Below are 22,275 nucleotides of genomic sequence, written 5' to 3'. Positions count from 1 at the left end.
TACCAGGAATTGAACTCAGGATCTTGGGCCTGCAAGGCAGGCACAGTGCCCCTGCACTAAATTCCCAGCCCATTGTCAATAGTATTTTTAATGGAATTTGATGAACTGATTCCAAAGTTCATATAGAATACAATATTTTGTTCAAAAGGAATAGAAGAAATCCAGGGATTTAGCTCAATGGTTCGACTGCTGGCCTTGCAAGTAAAAGGTCTCAAGTTTGATCCCCGGTACCAAAAAAAAAAAAAAAAAAAAAAAACAAAAGAAGAAAGGAAACAATCATCAGAAGAGTACCAAAAGGAAGAGAAGAACCTTTGCCATCATTGAAGAAAACATAGTAAAGCTGATTAAGAGTTCAGCACTAACCCAAAGACACACAAACAGATCAATGAAAGAATAACACAGGATTCAAATTCACACTCAAGAATATATGAAGGGAGAATAAATGGGGGGTTTCATTATTTAAGTGTGAAAGGTCAAATCTACACTTGAATAGAACAGACTCTTTAAGAAATTATGTCAACAAAAGTGGTTCTCTGCTTAATAGTTAAGACTGCTACCTCACAAAATATACAAAAAGAAATTTCAAATGGATTAGACAAAACTATTCAAATATGAGAAATACGGAAAAATAACTTTTACAACATAGAGATGGAGAAAACTACCCTAAGAAAGGCACAAAAACCATGGACAAGGTAAAAACTAATTTAACTCAATAGTTTTAAAGGCCTTTATGGCAACAATACCTACTATTGTATACACTTTAAAAAGTGGCTCACTGGAAAAAAATTGAGAAAAACAAAAACTTAATATTCAGAAAAAGTAAAGATCTTCCGTAAGGAAAAGATTAGCAACCCAAAAGAAAAATACATAAAATATATGAATAGAAAACTTACTAGAGAAAAAGTATACCTTTTAAAAATAAACACATGAAGACACTTTCCAATAAAAAAAAATCAAAACAGTAATAATACAATTCCCTATTAGATGAAAAAGAATTTAAAAGATCAGTAATACTATTTTTAGCAAAAGGAGAAACATTAATTGTCATATACTACATGATCAACTAATTCCAAGGGGGGGTGGATTTAACAGAATTCACGCAGAACTGTGACTCCCCACACACTCAGGAGCATGTTCATGGAATGCTACTGCAAGGTTGAAAGCCAGAAGCTACCCAAAAACTGGCACTGGCTAAACCACACAGAACATGCAGAATAATGTCAAATTAGAAAGGCTTTCAAATTATCTTTTTGCAAAATGTGGGCTATTAGTAATACATATATAAGGTGTCATTTATTTTAAAAGTTATAGATTTTTTAAGCATGTTAATGATTACTTCTGGAGAGGGTAGCAGGATTGGTGGTGGGGGCAGATGGGAAGATCCGTACACATATTTCTGATAATTATTTTTAGTAAATCACAAGAATGTATCGAGAGTGCATGTAATCTTCCATTTTTTAAGAATAAAATTGTAGGGCTGGGGATATAGGTACTGAGCTTTATAACCAGTACCAAAAAGAACAAAAAACTGTAGAAGAAAATTCATTGAAATGAAGAGTGGGCACCTCCATGTACTGGAACTCCAGGGGGTATTTCCCTTATTTAGGCTTTACTAGTTTCCTATTTACAATGAGCATACATTGCTTTTATAATGAGTTTAAAGAAAAAGAGAGAGAGAGAGACATAGAGTGAGCAAGCAAGCTGAGTTGGAAGCACTTTCTGTGGGTTGTCCCCATTGTCCGCCTGCAGAGCAGTTTTTGACTACTCCTCTATGAGATCACCATTTTACAGATGAAGAAAGTGAGGCTGGAGACCCAGGCCCCTTTCTTATGCCCAGCAATAGAGATGGAGCCAAGAACATCACATACACACCCCACCCCATGAAGTCTCCTGGTAGAATTAATTTCACAAAGCTCTGCTTCCCCCCCACCCACATCTTCAAGGGCCACTCCAGGGAAGAGAAAAAAACAGCCAGCTCATATTTGCACAATTTTAATCTCTGCTATCCTGGTTCCAGACTCCAGAACCCTCCGACCCATTCTTTCCCTTTCTCCAAGTCTCCTGGCCCAGTCATCCACCACACCTGTCCATAATGGGATGCCAAAACAGGACCCAAGTCCCCTGGGGCCACATCTTCCCCTTCCCAACTTTTTGCTAAGTTGAACACATGACCTTGGTCAAACCTCCATGGATGCCATCCAGCAGATGCAGAACACAAAGGGTAAGGTGGGGAGAAGCAGCCAGGTGGGGAACAGGAGCCAAGAGGAGGTGCAGCTGGGAGCTGAGAGCACGTCACTATTCATCTGCTTCTTGATCCACTGGGCGTACTTGGTGATGCGAGAGAACACTCCTGGATTCTCTGCTTTGGCACAAGCTTTCTCCCAGGACAACACCCCTGCCAGAATCCATCTTCCCTCAACTTCGCAAACCAATGGTCCCCCAGAGTCCCCCTGGACAAAGAGAGAGGAGGAGGCTTTGCTGGGCTCCTGGGAATCTAGATGCCCACCCTAGAGTGCTGTTTACAAGACTCACTCCCTCAAGGCTCTCCCTTAGTTGGGCTTCCTTTGGCTCCTCACTGGGGACTCTGCCCAGAGATACAGCCAAAGTCAATGTCAACAGGGAAGGAAGACGAGAGCAGAGCCTGGTGATGGTAACACAGAGGGAGGCCACACAAACCCTGCTCCAGAAGTGACTTCCACACTGGAGTTGCTCCCAACAGGAGAGTTGCCAGAATCCCTACAACTCACATTGCACAAGTTTTGTCCATAATTGGTGGCACAAATCATGTTTCCCAGGATGAGGTGGGCAACTCGGGGTAAGAGAGACTGCTTGCGGTAAATCTTATCACACCGTTGGTTGTCCATGACGAACACCTCGGCCTCCTGCAGCTCTGGGCTCAGCGTGGAGTTGCCTGTGGAAGGACTCAGCAGGGTAAGCAATCACACCCCAACCTTTGAGCGGGTCCTGTCACCTCAAAATGTAGGCCATACCACACATGCCTGGACCCTCCTTCACTCGGCCCCTCCTACCCCTGCAGGGGAGACCTGTCTGCCAAGCTCCTCTCCCCACTAAGGCTTTGATTTGGGATCCTCTTCTCTGGAAAGCTTTGCTGCTGAACCAAGCAGGCTGGCATCAAGTGCCAATGTAGCCACTTCTAAGGAGGGACTTTGGCTGGCCATGTGCTACTTCTAGCCAGGGTGAAACTGGTTTGCACTGGCCATTTGTTCCCAGTGCCCCAATTAACATTCGTGCCTCCTTCCAGTTGCTCAGGAACTCTGCTAGGAACTCATCCCAGTGACTCCCCCAGATCACTTGATCCTAAGATATGACAAGTTCTCTGCACTTTCCTTGTCAGCCTGCGTCCCACCCCAACCCACACTGTGACTTTCTTCCAGGCAAGGCAGGTCTTTCCAATGCCACGTGGCAGATGCTCAAAGTGTGTCAAGTGAGTGAACAAGGGAGGGAATGAACTGGCTCTGAGTTTCTATAAGAGGCAAATGATTGCACCAAGCTTGGACACTGCCAGCCTGAATGAGGTGCCTGTGTGACAATGGAAATGGTCACCACACAAAGAATGGTCCCAACGTATTCAAAGAACCAGGGGCCAGGGGTGACACCCACAGCCTTCCTGAGCGGCACCATGAAGAGGCCAGCAGGAAAGGCCTGGCAGGAAAAGAAGGAGCCCCTGTCCTGCCCCACTCACCTGTGAAGTGCTGCTTGGCCTGGCCCCAGCCGGTCACCCAGCATTGTGTCCCTACTTTCAGGTTGAAAGTGGGTTCAGGGAGACAGACAGGCTGCACGTACTTGCTGAAGGTGACGGGAACATGAAGACGGAGAAGGGCGATGTCACCCATGAAGAAGGTCCGGCCCCAGTACTTGGGGTGCATAATGATGTCCCTCACAGGAACTGAGAAGATCCTCCTGGGGTTCAAGGGCTGCAGCTGGGAGGTGCCGAGCACCACTGAGTACTCTTTAGTGCTGCAGGAAACAGAGCCCCGCTGGTAGACACCAGCTTCCCATATAAGCATGCACCTGCCTCTCCCTAGGACCTGCTCTCCTGCATCAGAAGTCCTGCCTGGTCTGCTCTGCCCACCCAGCTTCCCTCGTCTCATCTGTGGGCTCTCAGGGTCCGAGCACTGTCTCCTCCAGGTATATTCAAAATGGATTTGTCTGTCTGCTGTTGCAGGTATGTGGGTCTCAGTGCACAGATGCTATCAGGAGGGTGGGCAGGTGCTCTGGTTTTCCTGTTACCCAGGCTATGCTGCTCAGGGCTCCTGCCCCAGCTGAGCCCTTGCTCCCTGCAAGCATGACTCTTCCTCCCACTCTTCCTCATCCCTCCTTCCAGGCTCACAGAGAAACCAGAGAGCCTGGCTGGATCCATTACAGCTCTGGGTCCCCAGTCCTTGGACGCATGGCCATACTCACCTCTGGATGCAGTGGGCAGCAGTCACCACCCAGACGGGGGCAATGAGGGCCCCTCCACACACGTGCTCATTCTCTGTCTGAAGGCTCACCTCCCAGGGCCAGTGGCGGTGGGTCACATCCAATTCCGTTGACCACCAGGGTTCACTACAGACTTCATAAATAAGCATGCCAGGGGGACAGAGGGACCACAGAGAGGGATAAAAATAATCAGGACCAGCGGCCATCCAAGGCCAAGCCACACAGAGCTGTAAAGGCAGGGGCTTGCCCCATTTCAGAGAGGGGATAGACTAAGGATGTTCCAAGAGGGCAGTGGCTATATAAAGTGACAACGATGGAGAAAAAAACATCAAGACAGGAGAGAGATACTAAGATTCACAGGGAGCATCAGCACAGGACCTCTAACAAGGCAGAAAGAGAAGAGTTCCAAGACAAGAATATGCAAGTCTTACATCTGAACCTTGCTCCTGAAAAGCTACACTGCTGTATCTCTTTCATGTGAAAGGTCTCCACACTACTCTGAGTCAAGAAAAGCTTGTGACTTCCACTCTGAAGTCTTTGCATTGAGCATGTGGAGCCAGCAACAATGAGGCCCATGAGGGCCCCTGCACACACTTGCTCACAGCTCACACACTCTTGGTTTGCATATCATTTAACAGTCAAATTGGACAGCTGCATGAATGTACGAGTGAATATAGACACTGAAATTCTAAATGAAATATTAGCCAACATCATGCTCTGAAAAACAACATACCATGTTCATAAGGGGAACCTTCACAGGAGTGCAAGGGTGGGCCCACACTGTGAGAGCTCCAAGGCATTCTCCCAACAGTTCCAGCAATTGAGAGGGACAAAGACCATGTGCTCTGCTCAACAGACACAGAACAAGGCATCTTTTTTTTGGTACCGGGGATCGAATTTGGGTCCTTGTGCTTGCAAGTCAGGCAGCAGAACCACTGAGCTAAATCTCTGGCCTCAGAACAAGGCATCTTAAAAGTTCAACACATATTTATGACTTTAATGGGGAAGGAAATCCTTAACTTTAAAAAGTTACAGGTCATACACCTATAGCAAATATTATATAACATTAAATAACAAAAATAATCTGTCAGAAGCCAGGATAAGAATACTGGGCTGGGGGCAGAGGATGTAACTGAGAGAGCTCAAGGGGGTTCCGGACACAGCACTTCTCTGCTTTTAATCCCAGTATGGGACAGAGGTATGTACACTGTGTGACAATTCCTGGGACATTGTTTGGGCACTTTGCATGCACAGAATTCCTGAACGAAACAATTTACTTTTTTTTGGAGACAGGGTCTCACTATGTAATTCAGACTGCCCTGGAACTCACTGTGTAGCCCAGGGTGGTCTCAAACTTGCAGCAATCCTCCTGCCACAGCCTCCCAAGTGCTGGAATTACAGCCATGCACCACCACGACCAGCTTTGAAACAATTTACTCTTAAAATCACTAATATTTCTCTATCCCATCACAACCAACTAGAAAATACACTCAGGTTACACTTTCAGGAGCAAAAAAATACAAACTACATAAAAATCAACCTAATACTTTACACAAAATCAATTTAAAACTCTGATCAAGGACAAAGGAAATAATACAGGTGGAGAGATAGTCCTCACTCTTAAATAAAATGACTCAATAGTTTAGATGTAATTTTCTTCCCAGAACTCATCTATAAATTCATTTTCTCATGTTAGACATTTTAAAAGACTTGATAAATTTACCTAAAATTGACACAGAAAAACAAAGTGCAAGAGGAGCTGTCTTTGAAAAAAGCACAGCAAAGAAGAACCCCATGTGCTGGTGCAAACATTCAGACACACATGAAGGCCCTAATAACCAAAACAGCACAGCACTGACACAGGTCAGAGAGCTTGATGGGTCCATGTAATAAAGGACCTTGATATCCATATCCATAAAGGGTTAGCCAAAATCACTGAGTAATGATCCGCTGAATAGTGCTGGGAAACTGGCTCACTATGAAAGAACTAAGGAAAGCAAAACTCAATACCCTGCTAAAAGTACTTGAATATTTAAATTTGAAAGGTAAAACTATAAATTAACAGACTAATGCAACATATGTGGAAAAGAACTCCTTAAACAAAGCTCCTAAGGACTCTCCAAACACAAACCATAAACCATAAAATTCGATTACATTAAAATCAAGGAGGCAATCTTATGATTTCCCTAGATGATTTAAGTCATAGTCATTTGGGAAGAATATTTCATATGTATTGGTGTTAAATTCTATCATTATGCTTACAAACAATATAATAAAAATAAGTATGGGATATAATAAAAAAGACAGAAAAATCAAATCTTAAAAATGTGAACTCTTAGCTGTTTTTGGATTTCAAATATACATATATTTCTTTTCTGTAGGAAGTTTTGTTAGAAAATGTAAGTGATAGAATCAACAAGTGTATGATATTTATCAAATTAATAAAACCAAGGAGTTTATAAATCATAACATTTTGAGAAGTTTCTCAACTATAATATGTAACTTGGTTTTATTTGTAAATACAATATTTCAAAAATATACGAAAAGAAAATGAGAAAGAACATATAATGTTTGAAGATCAAACTAATAATGTATGTGGATTATCAGTCTGTGTTGCATAAATTTTTTTTATTTCTTTTCCTTTTTTTGCTGTCATATATCTGTATATTTGAAATTTTTATTTAGTATCTTCATTTCTTGTTGTCATGTACGTTTAGAATCTTTAATAAAAAAGAAATTAATCTATGTAAAAAAAATAAATTTCCTAGTAACACATTAAAAAAAAAATAAAGGAGTTATGGTCCCAGGAACAAAGTTAACAGACAACTGATTGGGAAGAACTATTTGCAGTATCTAAAATGAATACAAAGCCAGGCCTGGTGGCATACCCCTGTAACCCCAGCACTCTGGAAGGCTGAAACATGAAGCTCACAAGCTATGAGTCTATCCTGGGAAACTTAGCAAGACTCTGCCTCAAAGAATAAAAAAGAGCCAGAGAGGTAACTCAGTGCAATATCCTTGGGTTCAACCTCTAGTATCACTATCACATACACCCCCCACACACACACACAAACACACACTTCAATACAAGCATTTCTTAAGGATATACAGGAGCTCTAGAAAATCAACAAAAAAAATTAGACCGTATACGAAGGGTTGGGACAAGCAGCAGGCATTCAAGAGGTCAAGAGCACAATGGGACAAGCTCAAACTCAATAAAAGGAAAATTATATCAGGAAGCAAAATTTTTTGTAGATTGGCAAAAAAAAAAAAAAAAGTTGGGTCAAGTGTTGGGAGGCCTATAGAACTATACATACATTCATACATGGCTGGCAGGAGTTTAGAAGGGTGACAAAAGAGGATATGGATGCTAGACACACAACACTTAGAACACAGAACAATGGGAGAAGGGTCTGCACCAGCCTTCCAGACACATCACCTCATGGGCTATGGTCTAGACTGAATTTCAGGCACCGTGCCTCCCCAGGGGAGGCCAGATCCTCCTGCCTTTGCATCCCTGGCAGGTATAGGCTGTTCTTCAGAAACCAGGCCGATTAGAACAGACACCAGCTTCCTACCCATCCAGAAATGCTGTTGTCCTCACAGAAGCCTACAGTAAGGTCCATGGACCTACCTGGTATGGTTTTGTTCTCTTTGTCACCTAGAAAACAAAGAGGAGACAGTAAAGAAGTGGGAGCTTTTGACAGGATGGCAACAAAGAGTACATCAGTAGCTTATTCATTCACCAAATACTTTCCAATCTTCTACTCTGATCCCAAACTGGACCTAGAGGCTAGAGAGACATACTGCCCAGGCAGGGGTGAAATACATAAATACACAATCACCTAGGTGAAATCAGCGCAGGGATAGGTAAGCCTATGTGAAGAAGGTGGATAGAAGAGACCTCTAGAGAAGAGTTACTGGGCCAGGTCTTAAAGATGAGAAGTAAAACATAAATGAGAAATGAGAGCTGGGCATAGTGTGCATACCTGTAATTCCAGCACTCTGGGAGGCTGATGCAGGAGGACGGCAAGTTCATGCTCAACCTGGACAACTTAGTGAAACCTTGCCTCAAAATGCAGAATTAAAAAGGGCTGGGGATGTAGCTCTGTATGAAGGCCCTGGATTCAACCCCTAGTACAAGAAAGAGGGGAGGGGAGGGGAGAGGTAGGAGAAAGGGAGAGGAGAGGAAGAAAAGGAGGAAGAGGAGGAGGGGGGAGAAGACAATGACAAGGGAGAAAAGACAACATTCCCTGCAGAAGAAACTATTGTGGTGTATGCTGGGAATAAAAGCAAGGCCTATGTAGTGACAGACAGACAATGGCAGGGAGTCTTGATTCTCTCCGGAGGCCAAGAGCGGTGAGACAGGGCCAGGCAGCAGAGAACAGGTAGGAAGGTGAAGAGAGGGGTTCCCTAGACGCTCTGCAAAGCCTAGGTAAGTGAGGAGGTCTGAATGAGGAAGTGGCTCAGTCAGGACAAAGGTGAGCTGTATGTGGGATGTAGGGACACTGGCAGGCCCAGGTGGCACCAGTTTCTGGGTATAGAGAAGGGTGGCTGCCATCCACCGAGTTTGAGAACAGAGTGAGAGAAGTCTTTGTAGGGAAGATGAGAGTGAGACACCCAGGTGCCCCCTGTGTTCTGAGGAGCCCACATAAATGACACCCTAATGCTCAGGGCAATGAATCCCTCCAGGGAAGGGAGTTTCTCTTCCTCAAGGGAAGAAGCAGGGCCCAACCAGCAACTCAAAGACGGGTATATGTCAGCTACAGCACAATCTGTGTGGCCTGGTGGAACAGAAAAGGGGGTTCCCCTTCAGCAGAGAAGATTGGGAAGCCACAGAAGATGAAAAGAGAGGGAGTAGAAAAGTCAGGGCCACCAAGCACAGAAAGTTTCCAGGAGTGGGCTAAGGGGTAAGTGGGAATGGATACAAAGTAATGATCATTTTAAGAAGGCCGGCAGTGAAAGAAGCATTGAGGGGGTGGAAACAGCAAGAAAAAGAGGAGGTGTGGGAAGGAGGAGAGGAAGGGAAGGAAAGCACAAAGAGGGGAGGGGAGAGGACAAGGAGCTACAGGAACAGACCAAAGATAGAACAGAGACAGGAGGGAAGAGGAAAGAAAAGGAAATGGGGAGGGGAGAGTCATGGGAGAGGGAGGAGGACAAGGGGGAGGAAAAGAATAAAGAAAGGGAAGAGGGAAGGGGAGGAAAAGAAAAGGGGGAGGACAAGGAAGGGAGGGGTGATCAGAGGCGGCAAAGGAGCGGGAGAAGGAAGATAGGGGATGAAGGAAGACAAGAGGGGTAGGGAAAGGAGAGGGGAAGGTACAGCATTCTGAGGCTGACTCCAGGCCCACCCTGAGCGGGTGGAGCGTGCGGCCATGTTGGTCCTTTTCAGAGGGAGCTGGGAAGGGACAGTCAAAGGACACGGCCCGAGAACGTGTTATGAGAAAAAAGAAGCCCCTGCCGTGAGGCAGCTGGGCTAGGGCAGGATCCTGGAGGAAGATGGAGTGTGGCCGATTATTCCTGAGAGGACAAGTGGATGCCACAAGGACTCTGGGCGTTGTGGGGCAATGGCCAGCCACACTGGCAGGGGAGGGACAGGGTGCTTCACAGTGCGGGTTCGTCCTGGAGACAGCCTGAGAGGAAGCAGAGGGCACTGACCGCGGGGTGGGGAGGGCAGGAAGACAGGCCACCCCAAACAGGCCCGGGATGGGAAGGGGAACGCTGGGGAGCGGCGAAGCAGGCAGCCTCACCCGAGCTCAGTGGTAGCCACAACACCAGCAGCAGCAGCAGCAGCAGACGACAGCTCAGGACCCACGACCTCGAGGGACCTGCGCCCCGGCCGCACCAGGAAACCGCCATGAGGCTCACCAAGCGCTGCAACTCCGCCGCCTCGCCGCCTCGCCGCCGTTGGGCACGTGACGTGACGTGACGTAAGATGACGCACACCCAGGCTACTTGGCGCAAGCCCAGGCCCCGCGCCTGCGCACAGGCAGCTCCCACACCACCAACTGCCTGTACCTCAAAGAACTTGGCTTCGGGGCTCTGTGGTGGCTCCCAGGGTGACTGGCCACGTGAAGCCACTTCAGGGTGCCCCAGTGTGGGTAACCCCAGAACCTGGCTAAGGGAGGGCGCCTGGATCTGGCTGGTGGGCACCTGATTGTGCAGACTCAGGCGCTGTCGCGCACCCTGGGGCCGCTGCACCTGAGAGTTTCACCCTCACTGTTGACTTGAGAATCTCGAGAGGTAGAAAGCATAGGAAGGGGAAAGAGCAGAGAGGTCGACAACCATGAATGTCGCCTCTGCGGAAGTGAAACTTAAACCGGGCCTAAAACTAGCACAGGCATCCTAGGGGAAACCTGGGAAGAGAAAGGCATTCGTCCCCTTCCCCGGTGGACGTGCCAGGGTACATGTTCGAATCTTCAGGGCGTGACAGAAATGGGGAGAGGACCAGTAGCCGCTCCTATTTCCTTTGCCTAGTAAGGTCTCCAGGCTAGCGCCAGAGAACTTGTTAGAGCAGTGCATTCTCAGGCCCAGTCCCAACTATGAGATGGAAACCAAGGTAGGACCAGGATGCTGAGGCGGAACTGAATGAACTGCATACTAAAAGTGGGCGAGGCATACAACGGAGAAAAGTAACCTTCTAACCAAGTTCCACCGGCTGTTCTAGCATTTAATGCCCCAGGAAATAGAAGTTAAACGGGTGTTGCTAAGCCACAGATAGTCAGGGCTTCCATAAAGCAGTTGGTACTACAGGAAGAGACCTGCTCCACCCCCCTAGGCAACAAACTGAAATGACACACAGAAGCTCACTGATGCAAGGTGAAATACTGACCCCCAGAGGGATCAAGGACAGATTGGAAGGAGTTGATCACAGAGACACTTGAAGATCTGTGGCCTGTGTGAGGGAGGAAGCCTGCATATAATATAGTGAGTGGCTGTCATCCTACTCCCTGTGGGATCACAGAGCTTTAACAACACAGTGAGTTCCACAGAAAGGACACTTTCATACACCGAGCTTCACTCTTGCACCCAGTTCCTCTCCTAACCCAATTCCTAGAAGCAGCTGTTCAAATACAGAACCTCTGTGTGACAGTGCCAACTGTGCCAGGCACACAGGTAGCAAGGGCACTTGCCCAGCCGCCCTGTCTGAGTGGGCCCGACTCCTCCCTTCTTCGGGGGTGAATAAAAACATAGTAGCTTCCATAGCTAAAGAGGACAACACTCCTACTCGGAGCACATACCCAAGGAGAGAACAGATGCAAAAGGAACACTCTCCAAACATGTATTCAGTGCACTCTGAAATCTCCAGACACCCAAACGTCCCCTGCACAACGTGAGGTGCCCCTGGATGCAACCACCAAGACCCAGAGTGTGCCTGAGCCTGTCCCTGAGAAACGGACCCCTGCCAGGGTACAAGGAACTTCTGCCAGCCCAGACAATGGGCCCTATATAGAAAGGCCAGCTTCATGATTCTGCAGGGACGCTGAGATGAATTCTGCAGGACGGCTGGCCCCTCTGCCCCTCACTCTCCCTCGGCTGAACTCTCGGCCGTCTCACCTGCACAGCCACTCTCTGTCCAACCCTCCCTCGCCTGGCCTTGGCCCCAACCTGTTGTCAACACGGTAGCAGGTGCTGCTGCCTCCACAGGACACACACAGGTCCACGTGGCCTCCTCGTGGGCCTTACCTGCAGGTGATCACTGCCCGACCCGTTCATTCATTGCACATTGGAAACAATGACCTCACAACTAACTGTCATTTCTCTCTCACCCTGGAGCTGAAAAACTCTTATCAAGATTTTGGGTGTTAACACATTAGAGAGGTTTTCAAGAATTGCAATTATCACCCTTACTTCTGTAGAAGACACAGCGTGGCCACAGTATCTCCCATCTCCACTCAGCAAAAACTTCATTTCCGCCCCCTGCAGCTGAGCTGCCCTCGGGCCGGGCTCTGAGCCACAGAAGAGGTAGAAGGGAGTCCTGCCACCTCTGAACCTAGGCGTGGAGGTGCTGGCAGATTCTGCTTCTGCCGGTGGCCAGGCCTGAGTGGACCTGCTGTAGCCTATCAGGGGAGGGGAAGCCTTTGCAGAAAAAGAGGTGCCCCCGCCTAGGCCCCAGGTACCCGCTCTGCACGAACAAGGCCATCTGGGTCAGCCCTCGTGCAGCTGCCACACACATGGACCAGCAGGGAGGAGCCGGGACTCCCCAGCAGGACACAGCTGAACCGTGTCGTGCCCAGCGGTGCCCGTGTGGGCCTGATTAAGTCATTGCCAGCACCGATGAGCACTTACTGTCCCCCGCTCTGGGGGAGACACCCGCTGGGTTCCTCCAAGCCTGTGTTCAGAATATTCCCACCGATAAGCCAGCCTGTCACCCTGTCCTGTGTGAGCTTCTGGAAAGGCCTCGGTGTGTGTGCCCGCGGTGCCAGGTCACTGAGCTCACGCGGACAGCACTGTGACTCGTGCCCGCGTGAAGCCTCTCCAACACTCCTGTTTTCTCCTTGGGACACGCGCAGCCTTCTTGCACTTGGGAGCACCAGGAGGCGCTTCAGCAGGACACTCGGGGCGCTGTGAAACTGGGAATCACTGGCAAAACCCAAACTGCAAAGCTGGTGGCAGCAAAGCAATGTCAAGAGGGATGCTGGATGACACCTAAAGGAAGTGGGCAAAGCATCGAAGACTTGGACTAGGGAACCGCACAGGCACCAGAAACTCCAGGTGTCCACGGCTCTGTGTGCTCCCGTGAGGACCCCAAACCACTGTTACACTGACCTGGGAGTTAAGGCAGCGGTTTTTTTTGTTTTGTTTTGTTTTGTTTTTTTGTACCAGAGATCAAACTCAGCACCTTGCAATTGGGAAGTAGGGGCAGTGCCACTGAGCTAAATTCCCAAACTTGGTCTGGGAGTCAAAAATTTTAAGGACAGGGCACAGTGGCACACACCAAGCTTAGCCTAGGCAACATAGCAAGAATTTTGGCCATAATTTAAATTGTAAAAAAAAACACCTAGGAATGTAGCTCTACAAAACCCTGGGTTCAATTGCTACTATGGCAAAAATTAAATGTTAATGAGTAAATTTCAACCATTCAGTGAAATTAAAAAAGAGTGTCCTTGAAAAAGGACCGACAGATGCACTGTGGTTCTGCCCATTGACAAGAGGGACCTGTCTCAGAGACAGCCCTACAGCTCCAGCTGTCCCCGCTCACAGCAGAGTGCTCTTCTGAGGCTGCAGCTGGAGGTCATCATCCTGAGAAGCTGGGAGACAGGTGTGCCCTCCATGCAAGTAGCCTCTAGCAGGAGCACCCCACCGACCCGCCACCACAGGGCACATGCACAGTCCTTCAGTTCTGAGAGCTAGGACAGGCTGTCACTGGTCCGCGACAGCTCCCTGGCTCTCTTGGTGCTCTGAAATGCCAGGCTCCTGTTGCACACTTTGCTCCTCGCCCACGCATTGCCAACCTGCTGCCCCTGGTTTCCTTTGGAGGGCAGCGCTACTGAAAACCACAGCGCGGCACTGGGAATGCGCACAGCTCGGTGTCACCTGCCTCCTCAGCACTGGTCCAGGGCCGGCAGCTTAGGTGGTTGAAAGTTTTGCTTCCTTTTCTTCAATCCTCAGCCCAGTGTTTCCAGAAGGACTCGTTGCCTGGCCCTCCACCCTCTCCTCCTAGTGTAATGGCTCAGAAGCAGAGCAGGGTTCTCACCTGCCACCAAGCCCCTTACCTAAGGGCTGCCCTCGGGATCGTCCTCCCTCTGAGCTCCACGCCACACCTGTGGCTCCGCGCCACTTCCTGATTCGTACCACGTAACCCACCATGTTGGTCAGAAGGAGGAAAATGCTAACCCACCAGGCCCTTGAGTTCTGCTATCTCAGGGACCCAGGCATGCACGGCCCTCCGATTTGTGGGCACTTCTGCACTGGCCCAAAAGTGAGACTGCAGGACACAAGGGCCACAGGATGATTGGCATGCAGACCAGAAGGCTCTGGGACACTTGTCCGAAAGTGGGAAAAGGGACACGCACGCACGTGTGCTCACACGCACACGCGCACACACACACACACACATACACACAGAGAGCCCTCCTGCCCCTCTTCCATGTGCCCTGCCTGTGGCCCACTGAAGCAAACCAGGTCACACCATAACAGGCACCAAGGAGCAGGCCACAGTGTGTGAGGGCACCCAGCCCTGGCCACTATCCCTCACCCTCGCTGCCCCTGACTACAGAGGCTGCTAACCCTGGGGACACCCAGCAGAACAGAGTTTCTGGGGGCTAAATCAGGAGCACAGGCAGCAGAACCCACCGGCTCAGCCCATGGCCCACTTAAATGTGGATGGGCAGCCCGATCCATTCTCTCTGGCTCTTCCTGGTTTTCATGGAGTGCAATGGATGAGCCTCACCCTGGGAAAACCACCTTCGTGATCATGGCATCTGCCCTGCCAGGTAAGTACTTCCTGGGTTTCACCGAGACCAAGAGGACTTCCCTGGCTAAGGAGAAAGCTGTCCTGGGGAGAATGCATTCCACAGACCCACACCCAGGTGAGCAGCGCTGCAGACACACAGGACACCGTCCAAACGTTTATTCGGTACACTCTGAAGTCTGCACACTCCAAAACAGCCTCAACACAAACTTGGATTACCCGTGGAGTAGCCACAAGGACCGTGAGCAAGGAAGAGCTGGACCAGGGACCCCAGCCAAGGCTGCTGCTCCCCAGGCTGTTCCTGAGACATGGGCCCGGGCCACAATGTAGGGAATTTCTGCCAGCCCAGACACAGCCCCACGTGGAAGTCCCAGCCTCCTTCTCTCTCTCTCTCCAGTCCCCAGCTGGCTGACCTCTCACAGGCTCAGGGCACAGCCTGACACCAAGGCCGGGTCTAGGATCTGCTCCACCACAGGGGACGCCTCTGCTTTGCAGATGTTCTCCAACACGTCTGGGGTCACCGGGCTCCCCCGGCAGGACGCTGGGCCTCTGGCCAGGCCTCACCTCTTTCCCTCAGGCAGAGCAGGCCAGGTGTAGGTGTGAGAAGCAGGTGACCAGAGCACCGGGCCGGACCCTTTGCAGGCCCAGTCCCCTCCTCTGCTCCACTGTGGGCTCCCCAGGGGTGAGGGGTCAAACCGGAACTTGAAGCCAGGGCATTGGAAGGAAAAGGGGGTCAGAGGAGGGGCCTAGTGGAAGACTCAGAACAGGGGGAGCGGGCAGGATGAGCATGGGGTCACCAGGGTGCCAGGTGCAGCAGCAGACACAGGCATGGGATGAGGAAGCTGGCTGAGTCCCAGCGTGTAGACCGACTCATGTGTCTCACAATCCAGTCCCTGTAGTAACGGACATCTGTATAGACTCCTGGAAGTCCTTTGCGGCCACAGCCAATGCCCCAGCTCACAACACCCATCTGTACCCATGTATTATTAAACTCGCAGGCAAGAGGGCCGCCAGAGTCTCCCTGAGGAGAAAGACACAAATAAACAACACCAATGGAATCAGTCAGAGCAGGCTGCTGCCCCCAGAGTGTGCCATCAGGCACACGGGGCGGGGGCTTCCCCACATTCCTGCCAGCATCAGTTTCTGTGACTATGATGAGCTGTTAGAATGGAACATTTTAACAAGTAAAATCTGTCTACCTATTCAAGAATCTGTCTACCAAGGAACTCAACATAAACCAAGGCAATGCACCCACTCTGGGGTGACAGGAAACGGCTCACCCAAGTGCACTACATGTGCCAAAGAAGGGGCTCAGACAGGAGTCCGTGTCACTACCCAGGGACACCCACCGCCCTCCCCGCACAGGGCATGTGCTGGGGCAGCGTGCCAGGCTAGCCCAAGGGGGCCATGGCCAGGCTGGACCTGAGAGCCCTGGCCACTTGTCCTCCTGTCCCCTCCACTTGAAGTGGGTAAGTGGAGGGCCAGGGGATGAGCCAGGCCCTACTGCCTAGGGACATGGACCTTTGAGGGGACAACTGCAGTGCACCCCAGCATGGGCCCGTGGACTGACCTGGCAGGAGTCCTTTCCTTCACTGTAAGCACAGATGGCCCCTTGCCTGACTGGGTTGATGGACACCTTCAGGCTTTTCTTGAGGAGCGAATTACATTCCCCATGGTTAACTATTTTCACATTCACCTCCTGAAGCTCAGTTGGCTCTTGCCCTGGCTCTTCTGTAGGCAGAGAATTTAGGGGTGAGCCGGTTTTCCTGACTTCAACAGGATGAGAGTACCTGGAACCTGCTCTGGGTCTCAGTACAGGGTCTCTGCACATGGGCACCCTCTTCCCGTTGGCTCCTGGCCCCATCTCACCTGGAGGCAGTGAGCTCCAGCCTGACCTCAGTGTAGGAGGACAGTAAGCTCTAAAGCAAGACAGCAGAAATAAAGGGCAGCAGGGGACATGGAGGAGAGCAAGTCTGCCAGTCTGGGACATAACCACCAAGCACGAACGAGTAATGGTGACAGGGTGGCCTGAGTCGCAGGGCAGCATCCAATTTCCAGAGCAGGGTCACGGACTCTCAGCCATGTGGTGCCCCGTAGTTACCCAATGAAGAGGAGACCCCCAGATCCCACTGAGGGCTCTCTGGCCTCTTCTGACAAACAGGAAGTGCCCTGTCCACCAAGGCAGGCATTTGCAGGGAGGGACAGCTTCAGGTGGGTGACGCCCCAAGCTAAAACCCACCCTGCAGAGATGCCAGCACGCTGGCCCCTGAGCCCCCAGGCCTGAAAACCAAATTCACAGACAGCTGTTCAGTTGCTCCCTACGCCCTGCTAGCAAACCTGCCTCCCCTCAGCCGTGGACCACCCCAGGCCACCAGGTAGCCTCCTCCCTAGCCTGGGATCTCCACCGCCCCGCTTCCTGTCTCACCTTCTTCTCTTCTTTTGCCCCATCCAGTCACCCAGCACTCTGTACCAGCTTCTAACTGGAAGGACACGGCAGGGAGGCACACGGGCTGGATGTGGGTGGAGTAATTCACAGGGGAGGACAGCAACACCAGGGCGATGTCGTTGAAGAGTCCTCCAATTCGGGTGAAATCTTGGTGCATAACAATGTCTCTGGCTTGGACCACAAAGGCTGTTGAGGCTGTTTGGTTCAGGTTTGTGTCTCCCAGCTTCACCGTGTAGTCCACAAAACTGCGGAGGGAGCTGAGGTCTGCACCCCTCCCCTTCCGCCCAGCCTGGCCCCGCCTTCCTCGGTCTCCCAACCTCCTCCTCTCCTGCACCCCCACCCTGTGGCTGGCGTCTCCCCTGGGAACACGTTAGAAACCCCAGATCAGGGCTCTCCCCACCTGGGGCTGAAACCCCCCCTGCACAGATGAGGAAGCGTCACCTCCGGGAAGGGGCAGGACTGGCCCCAGGTCACACTCGGGTCCAAGCCAGGTCCCCAAACACTCACGTGTGTATGCAGTGGGCTGCAGTCAGCACCCACCGGCTGCTGATGAGGGAGCCCCCGCACACGTGTTCGCCCTGGACCTGCAGGCTGACCTGCCAGGGCCACTTCCGCTCCGCGGCTGGCCTTCCCCCGACAATCCTCCTCTGGCCGCAGGCTGTGGCAGGTCAGTGAAGGCTCAGGGATGTGGGAAGGCAGTACCGCCCCGCCCCATGCCTCTGTCTCCCTCAGGCCGCCCGCTCTCGCAGACCTCAGCAGTGTCCCCTTGACTCCTGGTGCTCCAGGTCGTGGTTCTGTCCCTACTCCTCAGAGGCAGGGCCTGTGACCTCACCTTTGGGAAGGACCTCTGGTTTCGAGGTCGCTGTAGGTGAGGGCGCGGCCTTAGGGATGCCTCCTGGGGAAGGGGGCGTCACGCTGTCCCTGGGGTCCGCGCCCAGCCGGGGCCGGAGAAGCAGCAGCCAGAGGAGCAGGCGCAGAGAGCTGGCGATGGGGGACTCCATGGCACTTCGGGGCCTCCTGCCGCCTCCTGTGTGGCCCCCGGTGTCGCTCCCTCGTGGCAGCCCTCACTCTCCTGGGTTCAGTGGTGGCCGGAAGCTGGCTCCGCGCGGAGGCCGCAGGTCCCCCTAGTGGAGAGGCCCGGTGCCCGTTGGCTGTCTCTGCCGCTTGGCCTGGAGCAGGCCTGGCGCCACCGCACCGCCTGTGTTCTGACACAGATGACCGGAACCCCCTCCCCGCTCCCCCAGGAGCATTCCACGTTCTGATTGGCACAGGCCTTTCCCCAAAGCTCCTGTCCCCTCGAGACAGCTATGTCAGCCCTGGTCTAGGCGGTTGACACACGCATGGGGGCAACTAATCAGCACTGACGCCTATGTGCGTAGTCACAGAACTCTGAGAGGCTGAAGCAGGAAGATCCTAAATTCAAGCCTAGCCTGGGCCATTTAGGGATTTAAGGAGATCCTATTTCAAAATAAAAGTATTTTTAAGGGGCTGAGGATGTAGTTCAGCGTACAGGCTCTCGATTCAATTCCCAGACTTAGAAAGTAAAAGAAAAAGAAAAGTAAGCCAGACTTCAAGGGTATGAAATTAGCATACACCAGGAGAGAAAAGGGTAAAAAGTCAGCAGAGCCTTCAAAGACCCTGTAGGTAACAGAGCTACCAAGAAATCAGAGCCAAGATAAACAGGATGGTTAAATCAAACCCACTGAGGCAGGGAAAGCCAAATATGATCTTTTTCAGATGATATGGGGCAAATTCTTAGCGGTACGGGACAAACTGCATGCATAGAACTAAAATGCCCTTCAGCAGCACAGTGAAAAATCACACCCTGGAGTACAGAGGCTTTATTGTAATGAGACTTAGCTCAGGAAGAGCTTGATGGAGAAGAAGGTAAAGAGCCACTTTCACACCCTGACACCAGGACAGAGGGTCCCCTCCTTCCTCCTCAAAGCTGAGCAGATTTTCCCTCTATCTGAGCCAACCTGGGACTGCTGCCTCATACCTAGGACCGCAGAGCTTTCCTCTCGAGGCAAGATGAGTCTGCCAGTCGGTGATTCTGCTTGTTTGCAATAAAGAGTAAATGTTGGGAGACAAAGGTAGGAGAATCACAAATTCAAGCCTAGCTGGGCAACTTAGTGACTTAGCAAGACCCTGTCTTAAAATAAAAAAATAAAAAAATAAAAACAGGGCTGTAGCTCAGTGAGAAGGCTCTATGTTCAATCTCTAGTACTACCAAAGAAAGAAAGAAAAACTCCTTAAGAGAATCCTTACAATCAATATTACTAACACTGTGTTAATTTTTAAAAAATCAACATCTACAAGAAAAGATATCCAAGATCATTAGCCATCAGGAAAATGCAAATTGAAATGGAGAGATTGAACTGGGTCTTTAAAACCTGTGGTTTTCAAAGTTAAGCTGTGCCCTGGTTTCCTCACACTGAGAGTGAAACTTTGACCCCTAACCCTGGCACCAAGGAAATTTTAGCAAAGCCAGATTTTTAACATTTCTGGGCCAAAAACATGGCTAAATATACTTGTGCATATCTCCTGGTTTTCGTTCTACCCTTTCTAGAAAACCAAGTGACTCTGTGCCTTTGAGGTACGTGGCCTAGCTGTCCTCCCAAAATGTGAATTGTGAATTGCTAAATTGTGAATAAACTACTTTTTCTGAACTTTTCTTGTAATCTCGATGAAGGGCAAACAAATGTACACATTGTCGGGGCCAGAGTGATGTGATGGGATATCACCACACAACTCTCAGACCAGCGAATATAAGAAATAGTGCCAGGGATTTAGCTCAGCGGTTCTGCCGCCTGCCTTACAGGTACAAGGACCTGAGTTCGATGCCTGGTAACAACAACAACAAAAAAAAAAAAAAGAAAGAAAGAAAGAAAATAAGAAATAGTAACCATACCAAATACTGACAGATTCAGTGAGGGGGGGTCACTCATAAATTGTGGTAGGATGCAAAATATAACAGTCACTCTGGAAACCAGCTTGGCACTTTCTTATAAAATAAAATATACAACCATCACACAATACCGTTCATTTTACAGTTGGGTGTTTACCCCAGAGGAATGAGGATTTGCATTCACAACACAAACTCACTGACCTATCTGCATCATCACAGTGTCTTTATTCAGAGGAGTCACCCTCTGGAAACCACACTGTGATAGACAGCTTTGCCTCCAAGGAGGTACACAGTTGAATACCTGTGGCTTTGTCCCCTCACAGGGCTAACTGGATGGGATTCAATTAAGGCTCTTGAGATAGGAAGATTACCTGCATTATCCAGAAATGGCCTACAGGAGTTGCAAGCTTTCTTCTGTGAGGAGCACAAAAGGATTAGACTCAGAGATGCCAGAAGCCTCAGAAGCAAAGACAGACACAGTGAGAGATTGGAAGGCGTTTCACTGCTAGTTTTGAAGATGGAAGGAGCCACGAGCCCGGGGATGTGGGCACCCTCTAAAACTGGAAACAGATTCTCCCTGGGGCCTGCAGAAGGAACGCCACAGGCCAACCTAGTGCTAGTGCTGCTGACATGCAGAACTGCAGGGGCACACATTAGGGTTGTTTTAAGGCACCAAATCTGTCGAAAACTGCTACCACCACGATAGGAAGTAAATACCAACCCAGACATCCTTCAGGGTGTGAATGTTAAACAGTGGTTCTGTCATGGTTTAGGGATGAGGAGGTTCCCAAAGTGGAGATGGAGAATCTAGGTCCACTCTACCTGCAGAATGAGCTTGCTGACTCCTGTCACAGAAGGGGAATTTCAAGGACTACTGAGGTGCACAGGAAAGACTAATTTAGGAAAGAATGGTCATAAGAGAATGAGACACATTGTTGTTAGAAATAAAAGAGGAGAAAGAGAAAAACTTGAAGCAAAGACAGGCTTTATTTAACATAAAGACCCAAGAGGCTCAGTTGGCTCTGAAGTGCCATAAGCAGCTCTCTTACAGAGTAAGGGTTGATAAGGCATTAAGGGGAGGGTGGAAGTTAAGGGCCTGCTGTTCTCAGGATTGGGTCTTTGAGTCACTGGTCCATCTTGTGTTTATGCAAAGTTTCCTGTTTGTTTTGGAAGTTTGTTTATTTGTTTGTACTGGGAATTGAACTCAGGACCTTGCACTTGCAAGGTAGGTGTGGTGCCACTGAGCTACATCCCCAGCCCTATCAGGAATGTTTTGTACAGTAAGCAGATTTCATGGGCTTCAGAATTAGGGGGCACAGAAGAATGTGGGTAAGAGTCGCAACTCATGGGAAAAGGTCCACTGGCTTTCCCTTCCATTACACTTACACGTGGGTGCATTTGTGGGGATTTGGGGTTGGAAATGTGTGAAACTTGGGAATATATGGAAAGAGGGGGTTCAGTACACAGATGAAAGCCAAAGGCCTTTTTACAGGGGAAGGACATTGACCCATTCATAGGTGACAGCCAGCACAGGTGACAGAGCAGTAGCAAAATCAGTAGGGAAAAGTCCATTTTATCAGCAAAAAGAGATTGTCTATTCATAGGTGAAAAGGCCTATTTTCAGGTAAAGGGGAATGGCCAGGGTTTATTATGTTTTAAGAACCTTAAGAATTTTTTTACTGGGTTTGTGTGCCAAGGCTGCAGTCTTCTAAAACTTCTTCTTTTTTTTTTTTTTTTTTTTTTTCGGTTTGCTCTTCTTTTTGTTTTGAGACAGAGTCTCACTATGTAATTCAGGCTGGCCTTAAACTCACTGTGTAGTGCAGGCTGGCCTCAAACCCAGCAATCTTCTTGCATCAACCTCCCAAGTGATGGGATTACAGGAGTGCGCCACCACATCCAGTTTAAAAGTATAACTTTTAAATTGTGGTTTTCTTTGTCTCTTTCCTACCTATCCTTATTTCTTTTATCCTATCTCAGTACATCCGCATCACACAATATCACCCATCAATAAGAAAAAACTGAACTATCAATGTATACAGCAACAGGTATGGATTTCCAGTGAATTAT

At 49.5% G+C, this 22,275-nt stretch overlaps 2 protein-coding genes and 1 non-coding gene across 5 annotated transcripts; all 3 read right to left on the bottom strand.

Moving 5' to 3' along the window:
- Window positions 1–1,053: 1,053 nt before the first annotated feature.
- Prss45p lies at window positions 1,054–10,376 on the bottom strand. Of its 2 annotated transcripts, XM_010624364.2 has the most exons (6): window positions 10,191–10,376; window positions 8,078–8,104; window positions 4,426–4,576; window positions 3,704–3,978; window positions 2,748–2,911; window positions 1,054–2,450 (listed from the first exon to the last, which is right to left on the bottom strand). In XM_010624364.2, the coding sequence occupies exons 1-6, from the start codon at window positions 10,297–10,299 to the stop codon at window positions 2,178–2,180; spliced, it is 999 nt and encodes a 332-aa protein (XP_010622666.1). In that variant the 5' UTR covers window positions 10,300–10,376; the 3' UTR covers window positions 1,054–2,177. The 2 variants fall into 2 exon arrangements, with proteins under 2 accessions (XP_010622666.1, XP_010622667.1); XM_010624365.2 differs by lacking the exon at window positions 8,078–8,104.
- Window positions 10,377–14,718: 4,342 nt separating this feature from the next.
- Window positions 14,719–14,884, bottom strand: LOC117285787. The gene has a single exon (XR_004516907.1). It is a non-coding gene; the product is annotated as a U1 spliceosomal RNA (small nuclear RNA).
- Window positions 14,885–15,004: 120 nt separating this feature from the next.
- LOC104862377 (serine protease 44) lies at window positions 15,005–18,542 on the bottom strand. Of its 2 annotated transcripts, none has more exons than XM_010624363.2 (5): window positions 18,133–18,542; window positions 17,808–17,958; window positions 17,280–17,545; window positions 16,425–16,585; window positions 15,005–15,747 (listed from the first exon to the last, which is right to left on the bottom strand). In XM_010624363.2, exons 1-5 carry the CDS (start codon window positions 18,299–18,301, stop codon window positions 15,613–15,615), a joined length of 882 nt encoding a protein of 293 aa, XP_010622665.1. In that variant the 5' UTR covers window positions 18,302–18,542; the 3' UTR covers window positions 15,005–15,612. The 2 variants fall into 2 exon arrangements, with proteins under 2 accessions (XP_010622665.1, XP_010622664.1); XM_010624362.2 differs by having other exon boundaries at window positions 15,005–15,875; window positions 18,133–18,539.
- Between the last annotated feature and the right edge of the window lie 3,733 nt (window positions 18,543–22,275).

The sequence above is a fragment of the Fukomys damarensis genome, unplaced genomic scaffold (genome assembly GCF_012274545.1).
Source record: "Fukomys damarensis isolate Sample0158 unplaced genomic scaffold, DMR_v1.0_HiC HiC_scaffold_12, whole genome shotgun sequence".
NCBI classification, from domain to species: domain Eukaryota; kingdom Metazoa; phylum Chordata; class Mammalia; order Rodentia; family Bathyergidae; genus Fukomys; species Fukomys damarensis.
The sequence above is the reverse complement of the archived record's forward strand: the minus strand, read 5'-3'. Positions and strand labels throughout refer to the sequence as shown.

What these genes read in the sequence shown, in the direction of transcription:
- Prss45p (XM_010624364.2), bottom strand. Translation starts at nt 10,299, where the DNA reads ATGGCGGTTTCCTGGTGCGGCCGGGGCGCAGGTCCCTCGAGGTCGTGG. An exon ending in AGAGAACAAAACCATACCAG is followed by an intron (nt 4,577 to 8,077) that starts GTAGGTCCATGG and finishes TTATTTATGAAG; the next exon opens with TCTGTAGTGAACCCTGGTGG. An exon ending in ATGGACAAAACTTGTGCAAT is followed by an intron (nt 2,451 to 2,747) that starts GTGAGTTGTAGG and finishes CTCTTTGTCCAG; the next exon opens with GGGGACTCTGGGGGACCATT.
- LOC104862377 (XM_010624362.2), bottom strand. Translation starts at nt 18,301, where the DNA reads ATGGAGTCCCCCATCGCCAGCTCTCTGCGCCTGCTCCTCTGGCTGCTG. An exon ending in GGGCAAAAGAAGAGAAGAAG is followed by an intron (nt 16,586 to 17,279) that starts GTGAGACAGGAA and finishes CTCTGCCTACAG; the next exon opens with AAGAGCCAGGGCAAGAGCCA. An exon ending in AAGGAAAGGACTCCTGCCAG is followed by an intron (nt 15,876 to 16,424) that starts GTCAGTCCACGG and finishes CTTTCTCCTCAG; the next exon opens with GGAGACTCTGGCGGCCCTCT.